Source organism: Balaenoptera physalus, assembly GCF_965194825.1.
Source record: "Balaenoptera physalus genome assembly, chromosome: 3".
In the NCBI taxonomy this organism is placed as follows: Eukaryota; Metazoa; Chordata; class Mammalia; order Artiodactyla; family Balaenopteridae; genus Balaenoptera; species Balaenoptera physalus.
In genome coordinates this window covers 143,274,439-143,294,072 of record NC_138890.1, presented here as the reverse complement: position 1 = coordinate 143,294,072, position 19,634 = coordinate 143,274,439, and the positions used below count along the sequence as shown (strand labels likewise).

Here is a 19,634-nt window from a genome sequence, read left to right as displayed (position 1 = left end):
TATGTATACATATATTTGATTCACTTCATTGTACAGCAGAAACTAACAAAACATTGTAAAGCAACTACATCCCAATAAAAAAAAAAAAAAGAATACATCTACAAATGGAAGAATTCTCACAGAGCACCTGCTGAACATTAGCGGAAGACTTTGGACGCCTAAAAGGACAAGAAAAATCCCCTCACGACTGGGTAAGACAAAAGAAAGAAAAAAAGAAAAAAGGAATCAAAAAAGGGACCAGTACCCCTGGTGGGAAGCCAAAGGTGAGGAAAGGTTCCTGCACTCAGTAAAACCCCCTCATGGTGGGGAAATCAGCTGGGACAGAAAGGGACCTTCAGAGGATCGAAGGGGAATGCAGCAGACCGTCTGTGGAAGGCAGGACAAAGTAAGAACTGTGCACATGGTCTACAACACAGCTCTGCACGTCCCAGACCGAGTCGTGTGTCTCCTGGTGCAGAGGGGGGCTGGGTGCTGGAAAGTGGGGTTTGGAGCATGGACCCAGGGAGGGGACAGCTGTTGGCTGTGAAAAGACAGCCTGAAGGGACAGGAGTAAGGAGCTCCACAACCGGGAAAATTTACAGAAGTCTGGGACACCATGCAAGCAAGAAGTCATTGTTGAGTGGCACACAAGGGCTGGGGCCGCCATTGCAACCTCCTTCCCCACCCAACAGTTTTGGCCTCCGCGGGCACTGGGAGGAGCACCCATCTGAGCAGGCTCACCTGCCCCTCAATCCAAGGCCTCCTCTGCCTGCATAGGCTCCAGGTTCCTGAGCCCGGCCCATGCCAAAGCCTCCTCGGGGATCAGCCCTGGGTGCCCCTGCCTGAGATGGGAATCTGCCAGTGCTGGCCAGGGATGAGTGCTAAAGTGTGGGGTTAAGAGAGCATATATGGGGAAAGGACCACTGTTGGCTGCACAGATACAACAGGGGATGGGAGTGAGGGGCTCTGAGGCCAGGAATGCCCCTAGAAGAAGTGTGGTCTGCCTAGGAACTGAGGTGCCACTGTTGAGTGGTGCTCAAGGGGCAGGGCCGACACTGCCTCCACATGCTAGCCCCTGCCTCTGCGGCACTGGGAGGGACTCCCACCAGAGTGAGTGCATCCCAGTCTGTTGCAACTGCCTGTTGGTCTCTGCTGCCACGGACACTTCACACACACCTCAGTTGTGGCTGCCATACCCCTCCCTGGCCTGATTGAGTAAGTGTGCTCCAATCAAGTGTGGCTTTTGCCCTCTCTTGCCTTGGCAGGGAACAGATGTCGGAGGGGGGCACACATGCAGAGGTGGGTCCAAAACCAAAGCTGAGCCTCAGTGGTGGTGTGACTAAGGAGGAGGAAATCATTCCATGCAGCTGTACAAGCCGTGGATTAAATTCCCATGATCAGCTTGGTAAATCCCGCATCTGTGGAATACCTGAATAGACAATGAGTGTTCCCACAACAGAGACCTGTCTAGCTTTAACAGCAGTGGACTTTGAGGGCAAGTACACACGGAAGCTGGGCCAGGTCAGAGTCTGAGCTGTCCCTACAGAGCCCACAGAGGGTCGAGACCTACCTAGAGGTATTGGAGGGCCTCCTGGGGAGGTGGATTTTGGCTGTGGCTCACTGTGGGAGCAAGGACACTGACAGCGGAGGCCCCAGGAAAATATTCTTATCACTATTATTCTTTTTTGTTTGTTTCATTTTGTTCAGTTTTTGTTGTTTTTATGTCTTATATTTTATTTTTTAATATTTTTAAAAATTTTCTATTTTTACTTTACTTTTTTGTTGTTTTGTGGTTTTTTTCCTTGTTTTTGTTCTTTTTTTTGTTTTTCGTCATTTCGTGTGTTTGTTTTATGGTTTCTTTGCCTTTTATTTAGTTTGCTTTCTGTTTTTGTTTAGTTTTTTATTTTTTGCTTTTGTTAAATTAGTCTTTGATTGTTTTCATTTTTGAGCTGTTTTGTTTGTTCTCCTTTTTTTTGTTTTCTTTGTTTTTTTGGTCATTTCTTTGTTTTTATTTGGTTTTGTTTTTATCATTTGTCTTGGGTTTTGTCTGTCTGTTTTCTTTTTTCCTTTTTTTGTGTTGTTTTGCTGTTTGTTTTTGTTTTTGTCTTTTGTATTGGGTTCTGTTTATCTGTTTGTTTTCTTTTCCTTTTTTCTCTGGCCACATTGTGCAGCTTGTGGGCTCTTGGTTCCCCGCCAGGGGTCAGGCCTAGGCATCCAGGGTGGGAGTGCCAAGTCCAGGATGCTGGACCACCAGAGAACTCCCAGGCCCAGGAAATATTAATCGGTGTGTGCTCTCCTGGAGATATCCATCTTGACACCAAGACCCAGCTCCGCCCAACTGCATGCAGGCTCCAGTGCTGGACACCTCACACCAAACAACCAGCAGGACAGGAACACAACCTCATCCATCAGTGGACAGGCTGCCAAAAGTCGTACTAAGCTCACAGAAACCGCAAAACACACCAACTGATGTGGTCCAGTCCATCAGAAGGAAAAGACTAAGGTCCATCCACCAGAGCACAGGCACCAGTCCCTCCCACCAGGAAACCTACACAAGCACCTGGACCAACTTCACCCACCAGGGAGCAGACAACAGAAGCAAGAGGAACTACAACACTGTAGCCTACCGAAAGGAGACCACAAACACAGTACGTTAGACAAAATGAAATGACAGAGAAATATGTTGCAGACAAAGGAGCAAGGTAAAAACTCACAAGACCAAATAAATGAAGAGGAAATAGGCAATCTACCTAAAAAAGAATTCAGAGTAATGATAGTAAATATGATCCAAGATCTCGGAAATAGAATGGAGGCATGGATTGAGAAGATACAAGAAATGTTTAACAAAGACCTAGAAGAACTAAAGAACAATCAGTGATGAAGAACACAATAACAGAAATGAAAAATACGTTAGAGTAATCAGTAGAAGAATAACTGAGGCAGAAGATGGGCAAGTGAGCTGGAAGACAGAATGGTGAAATTCACTGCTGCAGAGCAGAATAAAGAAAAAAGAATGAAAAGAAATGAGGAGAGTCTCAGAGATCTCTGGGACAACATTAAATGCACCAACATTCGAATTATAGGGGTTCCAGAAGAAGAGAAAGATAAAGGTCTGAGAAAATATTTGAAGAGATTATAGTTGAAAACTTCCCTAACATGGGAGAGGACATAGTCACCCAAGTCCAGGAAGTGCAAAAAGTCCCATACAGGATAAACCCAAGAAGAAAAACGCCTAGATACATATTAATCAAATTAACAAAAATTAAATAAAAAGAAAAAAATATTAAGAGCAGCAATGGAAAAGCAACAAATAACATACAAGAGAATCTCCAGAAGATTATCAGCAGATTTTTCAGCAGAAACTCTGCAGGCCAGATGTGAATGGCAGGATATATTTAAAGTGATGAAAAGGAAAAACTTACAATCAAGATTACTCTACCTAGCAAAGAGCTCATTCAGATTTGACAGAAATCAAAAGCTTTACAGACAAGCAAAAGCTATGAGAATTCAGCACCACCAAACCAGCTTTACAATAAATGTTAAAGGAACTTCTCTAGGTGGAAAACACAAGAGAAGAAAAAGACCCACAAAAACAAACCCAAAACAATTAAGAAAATGGTAATAAGAACATACATATCGCTAATTACCTTGAATGTAAATGGATTAAGTGCTCCAACAAAAAGACACAGACTGGCTGAATGGATACAAAAACAAGACCCATATATATGCTCTCTACAAGAGACCCACTTCAGACCTAGGGACACATACAGACTGAAAGTGAGGGGATGGAAAAAGATATTCCATGCAAATGGAAATCAAAAGAAAGCTGGAGTAACCATACTCATATTAGATAAAATGGACATTAAAATAAAGAATGTTAAAAGAGACAAGGAAGGACACTACATAATGATCAAGGGATCAATACAAGAAGAAGGTATAACAATTGTAAATATTTATGCACCTAACTTAGGAGCACCTCAATACATAAAGCAAATGCCAACAGCCATAAAAGGGGAAACTGACAGTAACACATTCATAGTAGGGGACTTTAATACCCCACTTTCAACAATGGACAGATCATCCAGACAGAAAATTAATAAGGAAACACAAGCTTTAAATGACACATTAGCGCAGATGGACTTAATTTATATTTACAGGACATTCCATCCAAAAACAAAAGTATAAACTTTCTTCTCAAGTGAACATGGAACATTCTCCAGGATACATCATATCTTGGGTCACAAATCAAGCCTCAATAAATTTAAGAAAATTGAAATCATAACAAGCATCTTTTCCAACCACAACACTATGAAATTAAAATAAATTACAGAAAAAACTGTAAAAAACACAAACACATGGAAGCTAAACAATACGTTACTAAATAGCAAAGAGATCACTGAAGAAATCAAAGAGCAAATCAAAGAATACCTAGAGACAAATGACAACAAAAACACAATGATCCAAAACCTATGGGATGCAGGAAAAGCAGTTCTAAGAGGGAAGTTTATAGCAATACAATCTTACCTCAAGAAACAAGAAATATCTCAAATAAACAACCTAACCTTACACCTAAAGCAACTAAGGAAAGAAGAAGAAGAACAACAACAACAACAAAAACCCCTAAAGTTAGTATAAGGAAAGAAATCATAAAGATCAGAGCAGAAATAAATGAAATGGAAACAAAGAAAACAATAGCAAAGATCAATAAAACTAAACGCTGCTTCTTTGAGAAGACAAACAAAATTGTCTTTTGCCAGACTCATCAAGAAAAAAAGGGAGAGGACTCAAATCAATAAAATTAGAAATGAAAAAGGAGAAGTTACAACTGACACCGCAGAAATACAAAGCATCATAAGAAACTACTACAAGCAACTATATGCCAATAAAATGGACAACATGGAAGAAATGGACAAGTTCTTAGAAAAGTACAGCCTTCCAAGACTGAACCAGGAAGAAATAGAAAATATGAATAGACCAATCACAGGTAATGAAATTGAAACTGTGATTAAATCTTCCAACAAATAAAGGTCCAGGACCAGATGGCTTCACAGGCAAATTCTATTAAACTTTTAGAGAAGAGCTTACACGCATCCTTCTCAAACTCTTCCAAAAAGTCACAGAGGGAGGAACACTCCCAAGCTCATTCTATAAGGCTGCCATCACCCTGATACCAAAACCAGACAAAGATGTCACAAAAAAGAAAATTACAGGCCAATATCACTGATGAACATAGATGCAAAAATCCTCAACAAAATGCTAGCAAACAGAATCCAACAACACATTAAAAGGATCATGCACCATGATCAAGTGGGGTTTATCCCAGGGATGCAAAGATTCTTCAATATATGCAAATCAAATCAATGTGATACACCATATTAACAAATTGAAGAATAAAAACCATATGATCATCTCAGTAGATGCAGAAAAAGCTTTTGACAAAATTCAACACCCATTTATGATAAAAACTCTCCAGAAAGTGAGCATAGAGGGAAACTACCTCAACATAATAAAGGCCATATACAACAAACCCACAGCAAACATCATTCTCAATGGTGAAAAACTGAACCCATTTCCACTAAGATCAGGAACAAACAAGGGTGTCCACTCTTGCCACTATTATTCAACATAGTTCTGGAAGTCCTAGCCACAGCAATCAGAGAAGAAAAAGAAATAAAAGGAATACAAATTGGAAAAGAAGAAGTAAAACAGTCACTGTTTGCAGATGACATGATAGTATACATAGAGAATGCTAAAGATGCCACCAGAAAACTACTAGAGCTATTCAATGAATTTAGTAAAGTTGCAGGATACAAAATTAATACACAGTAATGCCTTGCATTCCTATACACTAACAATAAAAGATCAGAAAGAGAAATTAAGGAAACACTCCCATTTACCACTGCAACAAAAAGAATAAAATACCTAGGAATAAACCTACCTAAGGAGGCAAAAGACCTGTATGCAGAAAACTATAAGACACTGATGGAAGAAATTAAAGATGATACAAACAGATGGAGAGATATACCATGTTCTTGGATTGGAAGAATCAATGCTGTGAAAATGACTATACTACCCAAAGCAATCTACAGGTTCAGTGCAATCCCTATCAAATTACCAATGGCATTTTTCACAGAAGTAGAACATAAAATTTTATTATTTGTTTGGATACACAAAAAGCCCTGAATAGCCAAAGCAATCTTGAGAAAGAAAAACGGAGCTGGGGGAATCAGACTCCCTGACTTCAGACTATACTAAAAAGCTACTGTAATCAAGACAATATGGTACTGGCACAAAATCAGAAATATAGATCAGTGGAACCCACCACCTATGGTCACCCAATCTATGACAAAGGAGGCAAGAATATACAATGGAGAAAAGACAGTCTCTTCAATAAGAGGTACTGGGAAAACTGGACAGCTACATGTAAAAGAATGCAACACCATACACAAAAATAAACTCAAAATGGATTAAAGACCTAGATGTAAGGCCAGACACTATAAAACTCTTAGAGGCAAAGTAGGCAGAGCACTTTTTGACATAAATCACAGCAAGATCTTTTGTGACCCACCTCTTAGAGTAATGAAAATAAAAAACAAACATAAACTAATGAGACCTAATGAAAGTTAAAATCTTTTGCACAGCAAAGGAAACCATAAGCAAGATGAAAAGACACCCTTCAGAATGGGAGACAATATTTGCAAATGAAGCAACTGACAAGGGATTAATCTCCAATGTATAGAAAAAGCTCATGCAGCTCAATATCAAAAAAACAAACCACCCAATCTAAAAATGGGCAGAAGACCTAAATAGACATTTCTCCAAAGAAGACATACAGATGGCCAAGAGATACATGATAAGTTGCTCAACATCACTAATCATTAGAGAAATGAAAATCAAAACTACAATGAGGTATCATCTCACGCCAGTCAGAATGGCTATCATCAAAAATACCTACAAACAGTAAATGTTGGAGAGGGTGTGGAGAAAAGGGAGCCCTCTTACACTGTTGGTGGGAATGTAAATTGATATAGCCACTGCGGAGAACAGTATCGTTCCTTAAACAACTAAAAATAGAACTACCATATGACCCAGCAATCCCACTACTGGGCATATACCCAGAGAAAACCATAATTCAAAAAGACACATGCACCACAGTGTTCATTGCAGCACTATTTACAATAGCCAGGTCATGGAAGCAACCTAAATGTCCATCAACAGAGCAATGGATAAAGAAGATGTGGTATGTATATACAATGGAATATTACTCAGTCATAAAAGGGAATGAAATTGGGTCATTTGTAGAGATGTGGATGGACCCAGAGACTGTCACATAGAGTGAAGTAAGTCAGAAAGAGAAAACAAATATGGCATATTAATGCATATTTGTGGAATCTAGAAAAATGGTATTGATGATCTTATTTGCAAAGCAGTAAAAGAGACAGAGACGTAGAGAGCAAAGGTATGGATACCAAGGGGGAAACAGGGGGTGAGATGAATTGGGAGATTGGAATTGACATATATACACTCCTACGCATAAAATAGATAACTAATGGGAACCTACTGTATAGCACAGGAAACTCTATTTGGTGCTCTGTGTGACCTAAATGGGAAGGAAATCCAAAAAAGAGGGGATATATGTATACGTATGGCTGATTCACTTTGCTATACAGCAGAAACTGACACAGCAGCGTAAACCAACTATACTCCAGTTTAAAAAAAAAAATGAAAGGAAGGCAAGCATAAATCTCAGGGGAAAGCTTGTAGATGGAACAGCTTGTGCAAAGGTCCTGGGGTAAGGATGTGACCAGCCTGTGTTTGAGGAACAGTGAGGAGGCATTATAAGCTGAATTGAATGAGGACAGGGGAGAATAATGGGGGATGAAGGCAGAAAAATAATGAGGGGTCTTGTAGGTCAATGGACAGACTTAAGCTTTTAATCTTTGAGGGTTTGAGCAGCAGAATGGTATGATTTATAGCCAGTATCCAGTTGGTATCACTCTGGCTGCTCTGTTGAAAATAGACTGAAAGACAGTTAAAGATGAAGGAAGAAGACCCCTTGGATATCTATTGGCATTATCCAGGCCATAGTGTCTTGAGTCATGGATGGTAGCTGTGGAGGTGATGGAACATGGTCAGAATTTGGATGTATTTTTAAGGCAGAGCCAGTAGGATTTGCTGATCGATTGTATATAGGGATGTGAAGAAAAGAAAGGAATCAATCATGTCCTCAAGGTCTTTACTCACAGCCACTTGCACAGTTAGAATTGCCTTTCCCAAGATGGAGAAGACTGGGAAAGGGACAAGTTACAGCAGGGAGAAATATCAAGAGCCCAGTTTTGGACATGCTGTCTTTGAGTTGCTTATTAAAATCCAAGTTGAAATGTTGAACAAGCATTTGGAATAGAGTTCAACTGACAGTGCTGGAAACATAAATTTTGGCTTCATCAACATGTAGATAGTATTTGAAGCCATGAGTCTGGATGGCATCTCCAAGGGCCTGAGACAGCTAGAGAGAAGAGGCCAGGAACTAAGTCCTGCATTCCTCCACTTGGAGGTTGAACCTCTGCTATGGATGTGGTACATTTGGATTTCAGCAAAACAGTGATCAGTCTCCCATTCAAAGAACACTGTTATCAAGTTGACTTCACCAGTGACACAACTGGACTCAACAGTACATTAAAAAATTATTATCCAGCAACATGGATGGACCTAGAAATTATCATACTAAGTGAAGTATGTCAGACAGAAGTAAGTCAGAAAAAGCCAAATGTCATATGATGTTGCTTATATGCAGAATCTAAAAAAACCAACAGTACAAATGAACTTATTTACAAAACAGAAACAGATTCACAGACTTCGAAAACAAACTTATGGTTGCCAAAGGGGAAAGGTGGGGGGGGGATAAATTAGGAGTTTGTGATTAAGAGATACACACTACTATAAATAAAATAGATAACCAACAAGGTCCTACCATACAGCACAAGGAACTATATTCAATATGTTGTAGTAACCTATAATGGAAAAGAATCCGAAAAAGAATATATACATATGTATATGTGTATATACATATATATATATATATATATATATATATGTATAACTGAATCACTTTGCCATACACCCGAAACTAACACAATATTGTAAATCAACTATACTTCAATTTAAAAAATAAAAATAAAGCAAAAAAAAAATCCACTATTACCTTTTAGGGTTCTTTTGAAGATAAATGAAATGCTTGGAAAGATTATCTATATAGTGCTATAAGTTCTTATATTTACATAAATGTATGAATGAATGGATTAATAAATTAAAAAATATGAGGGGCACTATGGTAAAAACAGGAGGAGCCATAAAATGGTTCTCTCCAGTGTTGGTGCCATTGGTTCTGGTGTTGGTACCTCTGTCTATTCTTTTCACCTCTCCCCTCAGGTTCTGTGATTCATGGCTCAGTCTCCCCATTCGTCTCTTTCAAAAGAACAAATCCTACTTAGAGTGGTGGTTGTAATGAGGAACAGATACCATTTTAAAAGACACTTGTAAGTGTCTAAAAATGCCTAATAGAAAATGTCTATCCCCTAAATCATTTAAGAGTTGGAATACATATCTAGGAGATTTTACAAGCAAATAATAAAAGAAACAGGAACAGATGAGGAAAAATTAATGGAAGAAGATGAATTTTAATATACTGAAAGAGTTCCATTAGTTTCTGGCAAGATTAGTGGAAAAAGTCCAATACTTAGAGTATAAAAAAATTGTAAATTTCCAGAGAGAAAACAAAAGAAAGATCAACTTACATGTAATTTTTCCTATGTAACAATAGAAATTAGAAGATAGTGGAATAACATCCACCAACTCTGAAGAAAAGAAGACAATGTTCCAAGATTCCTTTATCCAGCCATGATGTTCTTTATCTTTATTGCTCAGTGAAAAGGTAGGCATTTGTAGATTCATAAGGATTTAGGGTATATACTTTGCATGTATCCTCCCTGAAGAAAATACTAAAAATATGGTTATTGAATGAGAACAGGATCTCAAGAAAGGGAAGATGAAAGAAGAGGAAACAGTAATGAGTATATGGGATGGATATATACATATATATATATATATATATACACACACACACATACATATACACACATATATAGAAATACATATATAAAATATAATGCAAATATAAAATACAGATTATGAACTTGGAATTTATAAGTGTTATGTGAGGAATTGTTAATTGGGGAGACAAGAACCTGAATAAATTACAAATGAACATATATAATATATAAATGAATACAAAACAATCCCTAGGAATCCTAGGAATAACTTGAAATACAAAGATTTTGAACTACCTCAATAAAACTGAGGTTTTGGAGCCCTGTGATGATAGTGTTGGGAAAGACAAGAAAATATGTTTTCAAGGAGATCTTTGGAATGGGATGTGGGGAATAGGTAAATAAAACATCCTTTGGGAGGCTACAGATATTACTTCAAGTGATAAAAGAAAAACATATGTTTAATTATGCTTGTTAACTAGAGAAAGGTAACTACCAGCAGAATTTAAACGTTTAGTAGAACTTCCAAAATAACCAAAAGGACAAAAAGGAGTAAACAGAAATATGACTGGAAAAAACAAAAGTAAAGAAATAGGAAACCAGCAACAAAGTTGAGTATGAAAAATTAAAGATGGAAGAAATACCATCAAATATTTCAGGGGAGATACTAAATATAAGTTGGCTGAATTTCTCTAGCAAAGACCCTAGACTGTCAGATCACATTTAAAAAGGAACATTTTGTGGCATGTGATTTATAAGAAATACACCTAAAATAATGAGAAAAAAGTTAAAGAGAACACAACCATAAACATAGCCAAATGCACACAAAAAAGAAGCATTATTATACATATTATCTCTATAACTTTTGAAGTGGGATATAACCACAAAAAAGTAAGTCTGTTTAAATCTGTGTTAGAAATCCTATTCATTTGATATTAAAAACTCTCTCTTTCTCCTTGCATGATTGCTGGAATTGGTGTTAATTTTCAGGAAAGAATAAAAAGAACAGGAGCCATTTCTTTACCTTTTTGTAGGAGGCTTGAATGGCTTGTTTGAAGGCAGAATTGTGGGTGCTGCTTTGCCTTCTCTTTGAGGAATAAAAAATTGGTACATGAAAAGAGCTCTCCTCTTGGCCAAAAGCTAAACCTTGTTGATCTTTATTAACTTCAAGAGAAATTAAATCCTCGTAGAAACCTGTTTCCAAATCATCTTCTTCAGTTTGTACCTGGAGAAAAATCCATATGAAGTAAGACGTAATTTAGGAACTATTGGAGTTACTCGTGAACACTTAATGCAATGATCATTCATTCATTTATGCATTCAGTAAATGGTTTGTAGAGGACCCATCTTGCTAGAGAACGAGGTATAGTGTTATTCCCTGTCTTCAGGGAGTCAAAGTTTATTGAGGAAGAAAGATAATCACAGATACTTAATTCAATGTGGGTAGTGTTGTGTTGCCAAGGGGAGTGTCACAAATAACTATAAAACTCAGAGAGGCAATACCAGGGAAACCTCTATCAAGGAAATGACTCCATAACTGAGATTTAGTGAGGTGATAAGAATAGAGAGTTATTTTTAGTCTGCCTGTGAACTTGATGCCATTTGCAAGCTAATGGAAGGTATCTTTCAGAAAAGTGAGGCTTAGAAAAGGGGAGGGCAGATCCTGTCCTACCCTGCTCTGGCTCCATCACCAACCCTTTAGTCTTATTCATAGGTTGGGCATTAGCACTCCACTGGCCAAGTCTGCAAGACAGAGGACAAATAATCAAATAATCCATTGGTTTTGCCGGGTGGGTGGTTATCAGTTTTCACCTGACTGGGTCTGGGAAGAAGAAAAAAAACAGCCAGTGGGACTTGAATTATGAGTGGAGCAGGTATTTGCCAAGTCCAAGGTAAATCCTTGTTATGGTTTTGCTGGTAAGAAGAGAACAATGGACAAATTTTTTAAAGTTGCAAAGTAAATTGATTGAAGAGTACTTCTTTATGTTAAAAACGCTTGTCTGTACATCTGAAACTAACACAACATTATAAATCAACTATATTCCAATAAAAAAAAATGCTTGTCTGGTTTGCAATGGAAAAATCTCTTGTTTTAAAATATTCAATATTAAAATGCACTGTGAGGCAAACCACCTGTCACAATTAAATAGCTTGCACAATTAGTCAAGAGAAGAAATAACCCAGCTGCAAAAGAATCTTGCTCAACAGTAAAATACAGTCAAAAGTTCAGTGTTCCTTTGAGACATTGCAGTACCTGCTAGTTAGCATTTAAAATGTCCACAAATGAAGCTCATCTGTTAACAACAAAGCAGTACAGCCATATTTAAATGTAGTTGTTGACATTTCTTTACCATTTGCCTAAAAAAACTCAGACTACAAATATTTTATTTTATAAATTAACTCTCACACAAGAAAAGATGTGTCAGCCTAAAGAAAACAATATTTGCATGTAAGGTAGGGGCATTGGGTATCCTGGGCAGAAGCTCAGAGAAAATCTGACCACCTATATTGGCTTGGTGGGAAGGCAGTTTTATAGATGAGCAGTGCTGAAAAATTAGATTGAACTGGGAAACTGGGGCCTGGCCTTGTATGCCCTGCTAAAGCATCTGAGTTGACTTCTAAATACAAGATTTTGCATCTGATAAGTTCTTTAAAAATATTATTTGAGTGATTGAAAAATTGAGAATGTTTGTCATCACATTTGTTTTGCAAAGATCATGTTAACTACAGATAAATAAGTAGAGGCAAGGAGAGCAGTTTAAAAAACTGTTGCAATCAGCCAAGTGATTCAGGAGAATGGCCAGGCATAGGGGAATGGTGGTTGGGTAGAGAGAAAGTGGTGGATTTGAAAGATATTTAGGAGGTAAGTCAACAGAAGTTTTTGACCAAGTAAATGTGTATGTGTGTGTGTGTGGGAGAGAGAGAAAGAGAGAAAGAGAGAGAGAGAGAGAATGAATGAATGAATGGGAATGCTGTTCCATGAATGGGAATATGGAAAGCCAAGACAACATTTGAAAGGAGGAAGATGAGTTCTTTTCGTGAGGTGTAAGGAACAGCTGGTGGGCTCTGATTAGCTCCATCTTCCTAGCTTTTCCCAGGAAGAGATGTTAAGCAAACTCTGGGGAAAAGGTTTAATCCTCATTTTACATCTTCTTCCTAGCCCATCCTGACTACCTGTGGATCTTGTGGGCTGATGACCTCCTGGGGCTCTATCTGTGTTGACACTTTCACTTTTGTGTTTGAAGAAAGGAGCTGGGTTTGTAGGGAGGGGCAGAAGAGAGTTAAGAGAGACTTGGGGAATGGAGGGGACAGAGGGACACCTAGTTTCTGTGGTGTGAGGGTTAGAGACAGAACCTGAAGTTGTGAATTTCACAAGGGATTTAGGGAGGCTTTGGGGGCATTGCAGATCTACGAAGGCTTGAGGCTTTGGGATATAGCAAGAGACCTTGTCTAGGTAGGTCAGTATATTGGTAAGAATCAATGAAAAGTCTAGTGGTAACTGCACTCTGTAGTTTGCTGGTGACAGCAAGTGCTTTAGCGTACACCTGGTAGCGAGCAGCAGCTCCAAAGAAACGAGAGGAGGATTCCTGAGACACTGATACAACTCTGGGGACTGGTGCAGGGATCTTATGGTATTTAGCTCTGTATCTTATGGTATTTAGCTCTGTATTTAGTGTTTGGAAGATCCCTGAGGGGCAGAATTCTTCCTATGGTCTTCCGTTCTGACTTGTTGCCCAATTGCCTTCCTTTCAGGAGCCCCCTCTAATCTTTGTGTGCCAGCCAGCCCATGATTTCATCTGTCTCAATAAGCTCCGATATTGTAGAAGAAAGGAAGTCAGATGCCTGCTGAATTTCTCTTCCTCTACTGTTTTCAGTAAGGAATAGCTTAGATTTGCACAGCTGCCTGTTAACGGTATGAACAAAGTAATAAAGAGATCAGTGGAAAGTAAACCAATAGCTGTGACCTTGGGTCTGGTCTTTTCCAAATCTTTGTTTGAAGAAATATCACCAAGACCTTCCTCAGAAATTGAATATTATCTAAAGTTCAATGACGTATAGTTAGAGGTCAGCTCAGGCAGCTTCTTAAGGTTGGGCAAGTTTCAGAACTACATGGATAACGAAATGAGTCTACTTTCTTCTGAATGAGGATTTTTCAGGCTGTATTTCCTGATGTAACTTGCCATGCACGCTTGGGTTACTAAATTATATGGGTGGATCCAACATTCTGCTGGTAAATGTTTAACAACCAATTCTCTGAGAGGGAAAAAAAATCTGTGATTTACTACAGCGTTTGCCTTTTCTTGTGGCATAAATATTCCTACTATAGCTGATTTCAAGCTACCTATATGATGCCCCTGAATTCAAACTTGGGAAGAGATGCACAGTAGCAAATTATTAATATTTTTTGGTGGGACAATTAATGGTTTATAACGTTTAGCAAAGACTGACAGTTGGCTTTGATGGTTAAGTGTTGTGTCCTGCAAATTATTATATAGTATTTTTAAGATACAATAGATGTAAGCAACCTCAAGGGCATAGAGAATGGTCAAATGTGGCAAAGTAATTGAGAAGTGATACATTTTGAGTAATTATCACCTGTGTTTTTAATATCTTTATTTAATTGTCAGGTTATATATTTAATATTTAATAATGGCTGTGTTTAATAATCAGCTTGCAAAAATGCTGAAAATTTAACAGTTGGCTTTTTTAAGCTGGAAGAGCTGGCTCTGGCACACCATTGGTGAACTTCACAGGTGATACCTTTTAAATGATAGTTTAGGAAAGGTACTCGGACCTGGCACTCATTGCAGAGTCATTAATATCTCTCTTGATATTACTATCAACGTCTCATCTGGCACAGGCAGCCCTGGACTTGGAGCCAGGAGCCAGCAGTTCTAATTCCACTGTGCCATTTACTTGCTGCATTACTCTGAGAAAGTTTCTAACTTCAATGATCCTAAATCTCCTGTAAGTAAGATGAACATAAAATAAATTTCTCTTTCTGGGAAGGTTGTTATGGCACTTGAGTAAAACAACATATGCGAGTACTTTGAAAACCCTAGGTATCATATAAGTGTAAAGTGTTACCTAAGCCCGTATTTGCTCTCTTGTGCCGAGCTTAACATTTGTTACTTGTAAAACTGTATAAAAGGGATGCTTGCAGAGAATATAGGCAGTATGTTTCTTTGGAAAGTATTGTGTTTTGAAAGTAAGCTTATGGATTGGTTGTTTAGGAGTTAGAAAGCATCCTCCAACATAATGATATTATATGTAAATGTTTGGGTTTTAGCTCTGTCTACAAAGCCTACTCAATACATCTTAAGAATAGAATACATCTTCCATCATTGACAGACTTTTTGATGTCATTTTTTCTTTGGAAAAAGGTCTCTTCTGAGTTCCTATTCAGCATACCAGCAAGACCTTTTCTACCTCCCTTGGTAGTGGTGGACCCTCTGGGGTTAACAGCTTCTGGATCTGTGGGGAGATAGTGAGTATTCTCTTTACCTGGTCAGAGTCACATGTTACTCTTGTCGCATCTACCTCCAGGCAGGGACGGGACTTCTCAGGGTAAGTCTCCCCAAAGGTGTTTGAATTTGGCAGTTGGACCCCAAGGACATTTCCCCACACCCATTAACATATATTAGATGGTTTTTAAATTGAGTTTGTCAAATTGGAAAATGCCTGTATTTATATGAATATAAAAGTTTTTTTTTTGAAGGGACTGAATGAATTTTGCTGAATGCATAGCATCTGTAAAGTGGTCTCAGAAATCATTAGATTTTCTGAAATTCTCTCTAGTATGTCAAATTTGTATGCATGGATGTAGCCATTAAAGTCATGTCTTTCCTGTTTCTTTTATCATAAATTAAAAGAAACAAATTGTTTAGTTCAGCAAGTGTGGAGTACTTGTCATGTGTAAGGCACTGGGCTAGATTCTGAGAATATATAGTATGCTGCTTGTTACCTCAGGAAAACAAACAGAAAACCAAACCAACTAATAAAATGGGGTGGAAAGTAAGCAGAACTACCCACGTTATACTTAAATTCATCTTAATTTTTTTTTTTTAGAAGCCAGGCACTCTGTTATGTCTAAATTTTGTGGTTATCTGAGAGAACTAACTATGGTAGAAGAAAATTCTGAATAAACCAAGTCATTTATCTGAGTGGGGACATGTTACAGCTATTTGTTCACAGGAGAAAGCATGGACTCTGGAATTTGGAAAAGTTGTTCTTAAATCTCTAATCCACTACTTACTAGCTGTTTAACTTCGGACAAATTAGTTTCCCTATTTTCCATCTGTAAATTGATGATAATAACGCTGACCTCACTGGGTTGTGGAAGGATTAAACACCAACACATAAAAGGTGATGAAAAATGTTCATTACCTTTTTATTCTGTCCCTTCCTTCATGATCCATTTTTCATTGGAAATTTAGCTTATAATCACCATTGGTGTTTGGGGTGCCCCATGATAAGCTGTCGTACCTCGAAGTTGACATTTTCCAGATTGGCCGGGAAACGGTATGGGTTACTTGCTCTACTGCTTTTGACAGTTTTACATATTCCTCCAGTGAAAGAGTTATCGAGGACTTCTCCTCTGGGCTCTCCTGCCAGAAAGTGAAACCTAAAAACAAAGTAATTTTTAAGAATTCAGTAGATGTAGAGCAATCTTTAAAATTTACTGTATATGAAAGAAATTCTTCTCTTAGACATTTTTGACTCATGACAAATGGTTTGAAGGAAAGCCCATTTTTTGTAGTTTATGGTGAGGTACCCAAAAAGGGCTGGAAGCCAAACTCAGCCCCTCTGGCTCTGTTAGGTTCTCCCTATTCCACTTATTTAATTGTTCTAGGCTGTCATCATGACATAAAATTTGAGTTTATAATTATTTCATGAGTTACAGAACAAGTACAAACTTTGGAAGTAGATTATGAAATAAATTATTACATAATTAATGCCAATCTGGGTTCACTTCCTTCAGTATGATACAGTAAAAGAATTCTTATAGAGAGCTAATAATGAAATAGTAATAGCAATATTTTAATAGAATTGTAATCATATTATTGTTTTTATTAATAACTATAATGATATTTAAAATTTGTTCACCAAATGCTTACATAATATTTACTATAAGTCTAGTACTGTTTGATCTGTATTTAATATTAATATTATATTTACTTAATATTTATGATAACCATGTGATATAGATATAATTATTATACCCATTTTACAAATGAGGAAATTGAAGCATGGAGAGACTAATTAGCTTAGTACAAATCAAGTATTTAAGAAATTGTTTTGTGGTAGATGAAAACTTTTCCAGAATGCTAATTGTTTTCCAAGTTCTTATAGATATTAATATGTATTCTGTGAAAAAAAAAGTTTTGTGTCAAAAATTGGATAATGCTGGATTACATAAGATGAGATCATAGAAAATATATATACTGGTCTCTGTCCCCCATTTCCTGGACCAGAGCTCTCAAAACCCTTGTAATTTCCTGAATGATGAGAACACTAACAGCATATTTTGTTGTCGTATTTGTTCTTTGACCCCAGTTCTTGACACAGAGCTCCTAAATCCCTTGGAATTTCTTGTGTGACAGCAGTGTCTTTTGTTCCAATGAGGTGACTCTTGGTGGGCTCCTGGATGGGGGCTGGCCACAAGAAAGATCATGCCATGATTCAAAGTTTGGAATTTTTTGCCCTACCCTCCATTCTCCAGAGAGGGGAAAGAGGCTAGAAATAGGAGTAATGATCTATCACATGTATGTAATGAAGCTGCCAAAAAAATCCCAAAAGTGTGGGGTTCAGAGAGCTTCTGGGTTGGTGAGCATATGGAGGTATGGAGGTGTGGGGCAGTGGTACCTAACCAGGTCATAGAAGCTCATTCCCCTTCCCACATCCTTGCCCTACCCATCTCTCCCAATAGGATGTTCATCTGTATCCTTTATCATATCCTTTTATAGTAAACTGGTAAATATAAGTAAGTTATTTTACTGATTTCTGTGAGCAGCTCTTGCAAATTAATCAAACCCAAGGATGAGTTCTTGGAAATCTTCGATGTGTCAGAGGCACAGGTGAGAACCTGAAATTGCAATTGGCATCTGACATTGTAGGGGGGCAGGGGCAGTTTTGCAGGACTGAGCCCTTAACCTATGGGATCTGACACTATCTCTAAGTAGATTGGGTCAAAATTCAGTTAAACTGTAGGGCTCCTGGCTGGTGACACAGGGAATTGCTTGGTGGGGGGACACCTACCCCACATCTGGCATCAGAAGTGTTGTGAGTGTGGCAGTAGTGTGAGAATAAATGAGGTACACAGCAGGAGGGCCCATATGTGAATCAGATCTCAATAAAGCTGTTTAAAAAAAAAAAGAGTGATTCCTGTGGGTTCTGTGACTTGTAACTCTTAGTCAAATTCTCACCCATATTTGAATTTGTATCAATGGGTATTTGAGAGAGGAAGTAAGAGGAGCTGGTCTGGAAAGAACTTTCCAAAGTACTTAAATTAGCATGACAAACACACGTATTTAAGACTCTTTCATTTTCTGAGTTAAGAGGGATCAATGAGGAAAAAAGAATTGTTTACCTTTAACTGCCTTATACCATGTACTATAAATCTGTCACAAACAAGAAAGGGCTTGAGAAAAATGGTTCCCAGGTCATGAGGAATCTATGAAGGTAGCAGCTGCTGGCAGAGACCCTGAAGATAGGATTTTTGTGGAGGTGACTCTGTCAGGGCACGTGTGAGGAAACTTTTAGGAGTGAAGCCAACTATGCAGCAATTTTGAGCTCTATTCTTTCTCCTCCCCTCTGTGGCATTTAAGTTGACTTTAAATATTTTGGTGTTTCAAATACATCGTGGCTTTTAATATTTTAGGTTTCTAAAGTGTTTTATCTAATTTGGCTTTAATGTTATATTTTGTAACTTTTTGAATTTAATTAAAATTTTCATATATACAGATACATAAATATGTATGTGTGTTCATGTATTATACGTGTGTGTGTGTGTGTGTGTGTGTGTGTGTATGTGTACGCGTTTGTACTTTGGCTGAGCCTGAGAAAAAACAAACAGCATACTATTGTCGCCTGATTCTTGCTTCAGATTTCAGACCTTGTGACTGATGTTGACAAAGTAGCAATGTTGGTATGTCTTATTAAATTCTTTCTTGGAGAGATGCCATTTAAAAAGAGGGACAGCCACCCCGGAAACTTCTTTTTTTGGGTAGAAATGTGTTGGAGGGAGGCAGAGATTCTAAGGCCAGGAGGTTAGAGAGATTCCAGTAAGCAGCTCTCAAAACTCTCAATCCCTGGGGAGGCGAGGAGAGGACTGGCTGTCCCTGAGCCAGTAGGTTTTGCTCATTTCTGAGAATTCTTGGGACAACAGCTCTGGTTGGCAGGGGCCCACTCGGTCCTTCTGCCAAAGTACACAGAGCATGTGGTCCTCCCCAGCTGTAACTCTAGAGTCTAGACCAACTGAACAAGAGGCAAGTTTGTAATGTCACCCCTAATCAATCAGAACATTAGAAAATGTGATTATCAGTGGGAGTTTTTGGCTGAGTTTTTCTCCCAAAGAAAGGAAAAAAAGAAACCATTTCTGTACCCTGA

At 38.2% G+C, this 19,634-nt stretch overlaps 1 protein-coding gene across 2 annotated transcripts in view; it reads right to left on the bottom strand.

The window, feature by feature from the left end:
• Window positions 1-19,634, bottom strand: part of C6 (complement C6) — a 93,482-nt gene that overhangs the window by 54,983 nt on the left and 18,865 nt on the right. For both annotated transcript variants that reach the window (XM_082454513.1, XM_082454512.1), the window contains exons 6-7: window positions 16,512-16,650; window positions 11,050-11,250 (exon numbers count right to left, since the gene is read on the bottom strand). In XM_082454513.1, coding sequence (XP_082310639.1) covers window positions 11,050-11,250; window positions 16,512-16,650 — 340 coding nt within the window. The remainder of the gene's footprint in view (window positions 1-11,049; window positions 11,251-16,511; window positions 16,651-19,634) is intronic.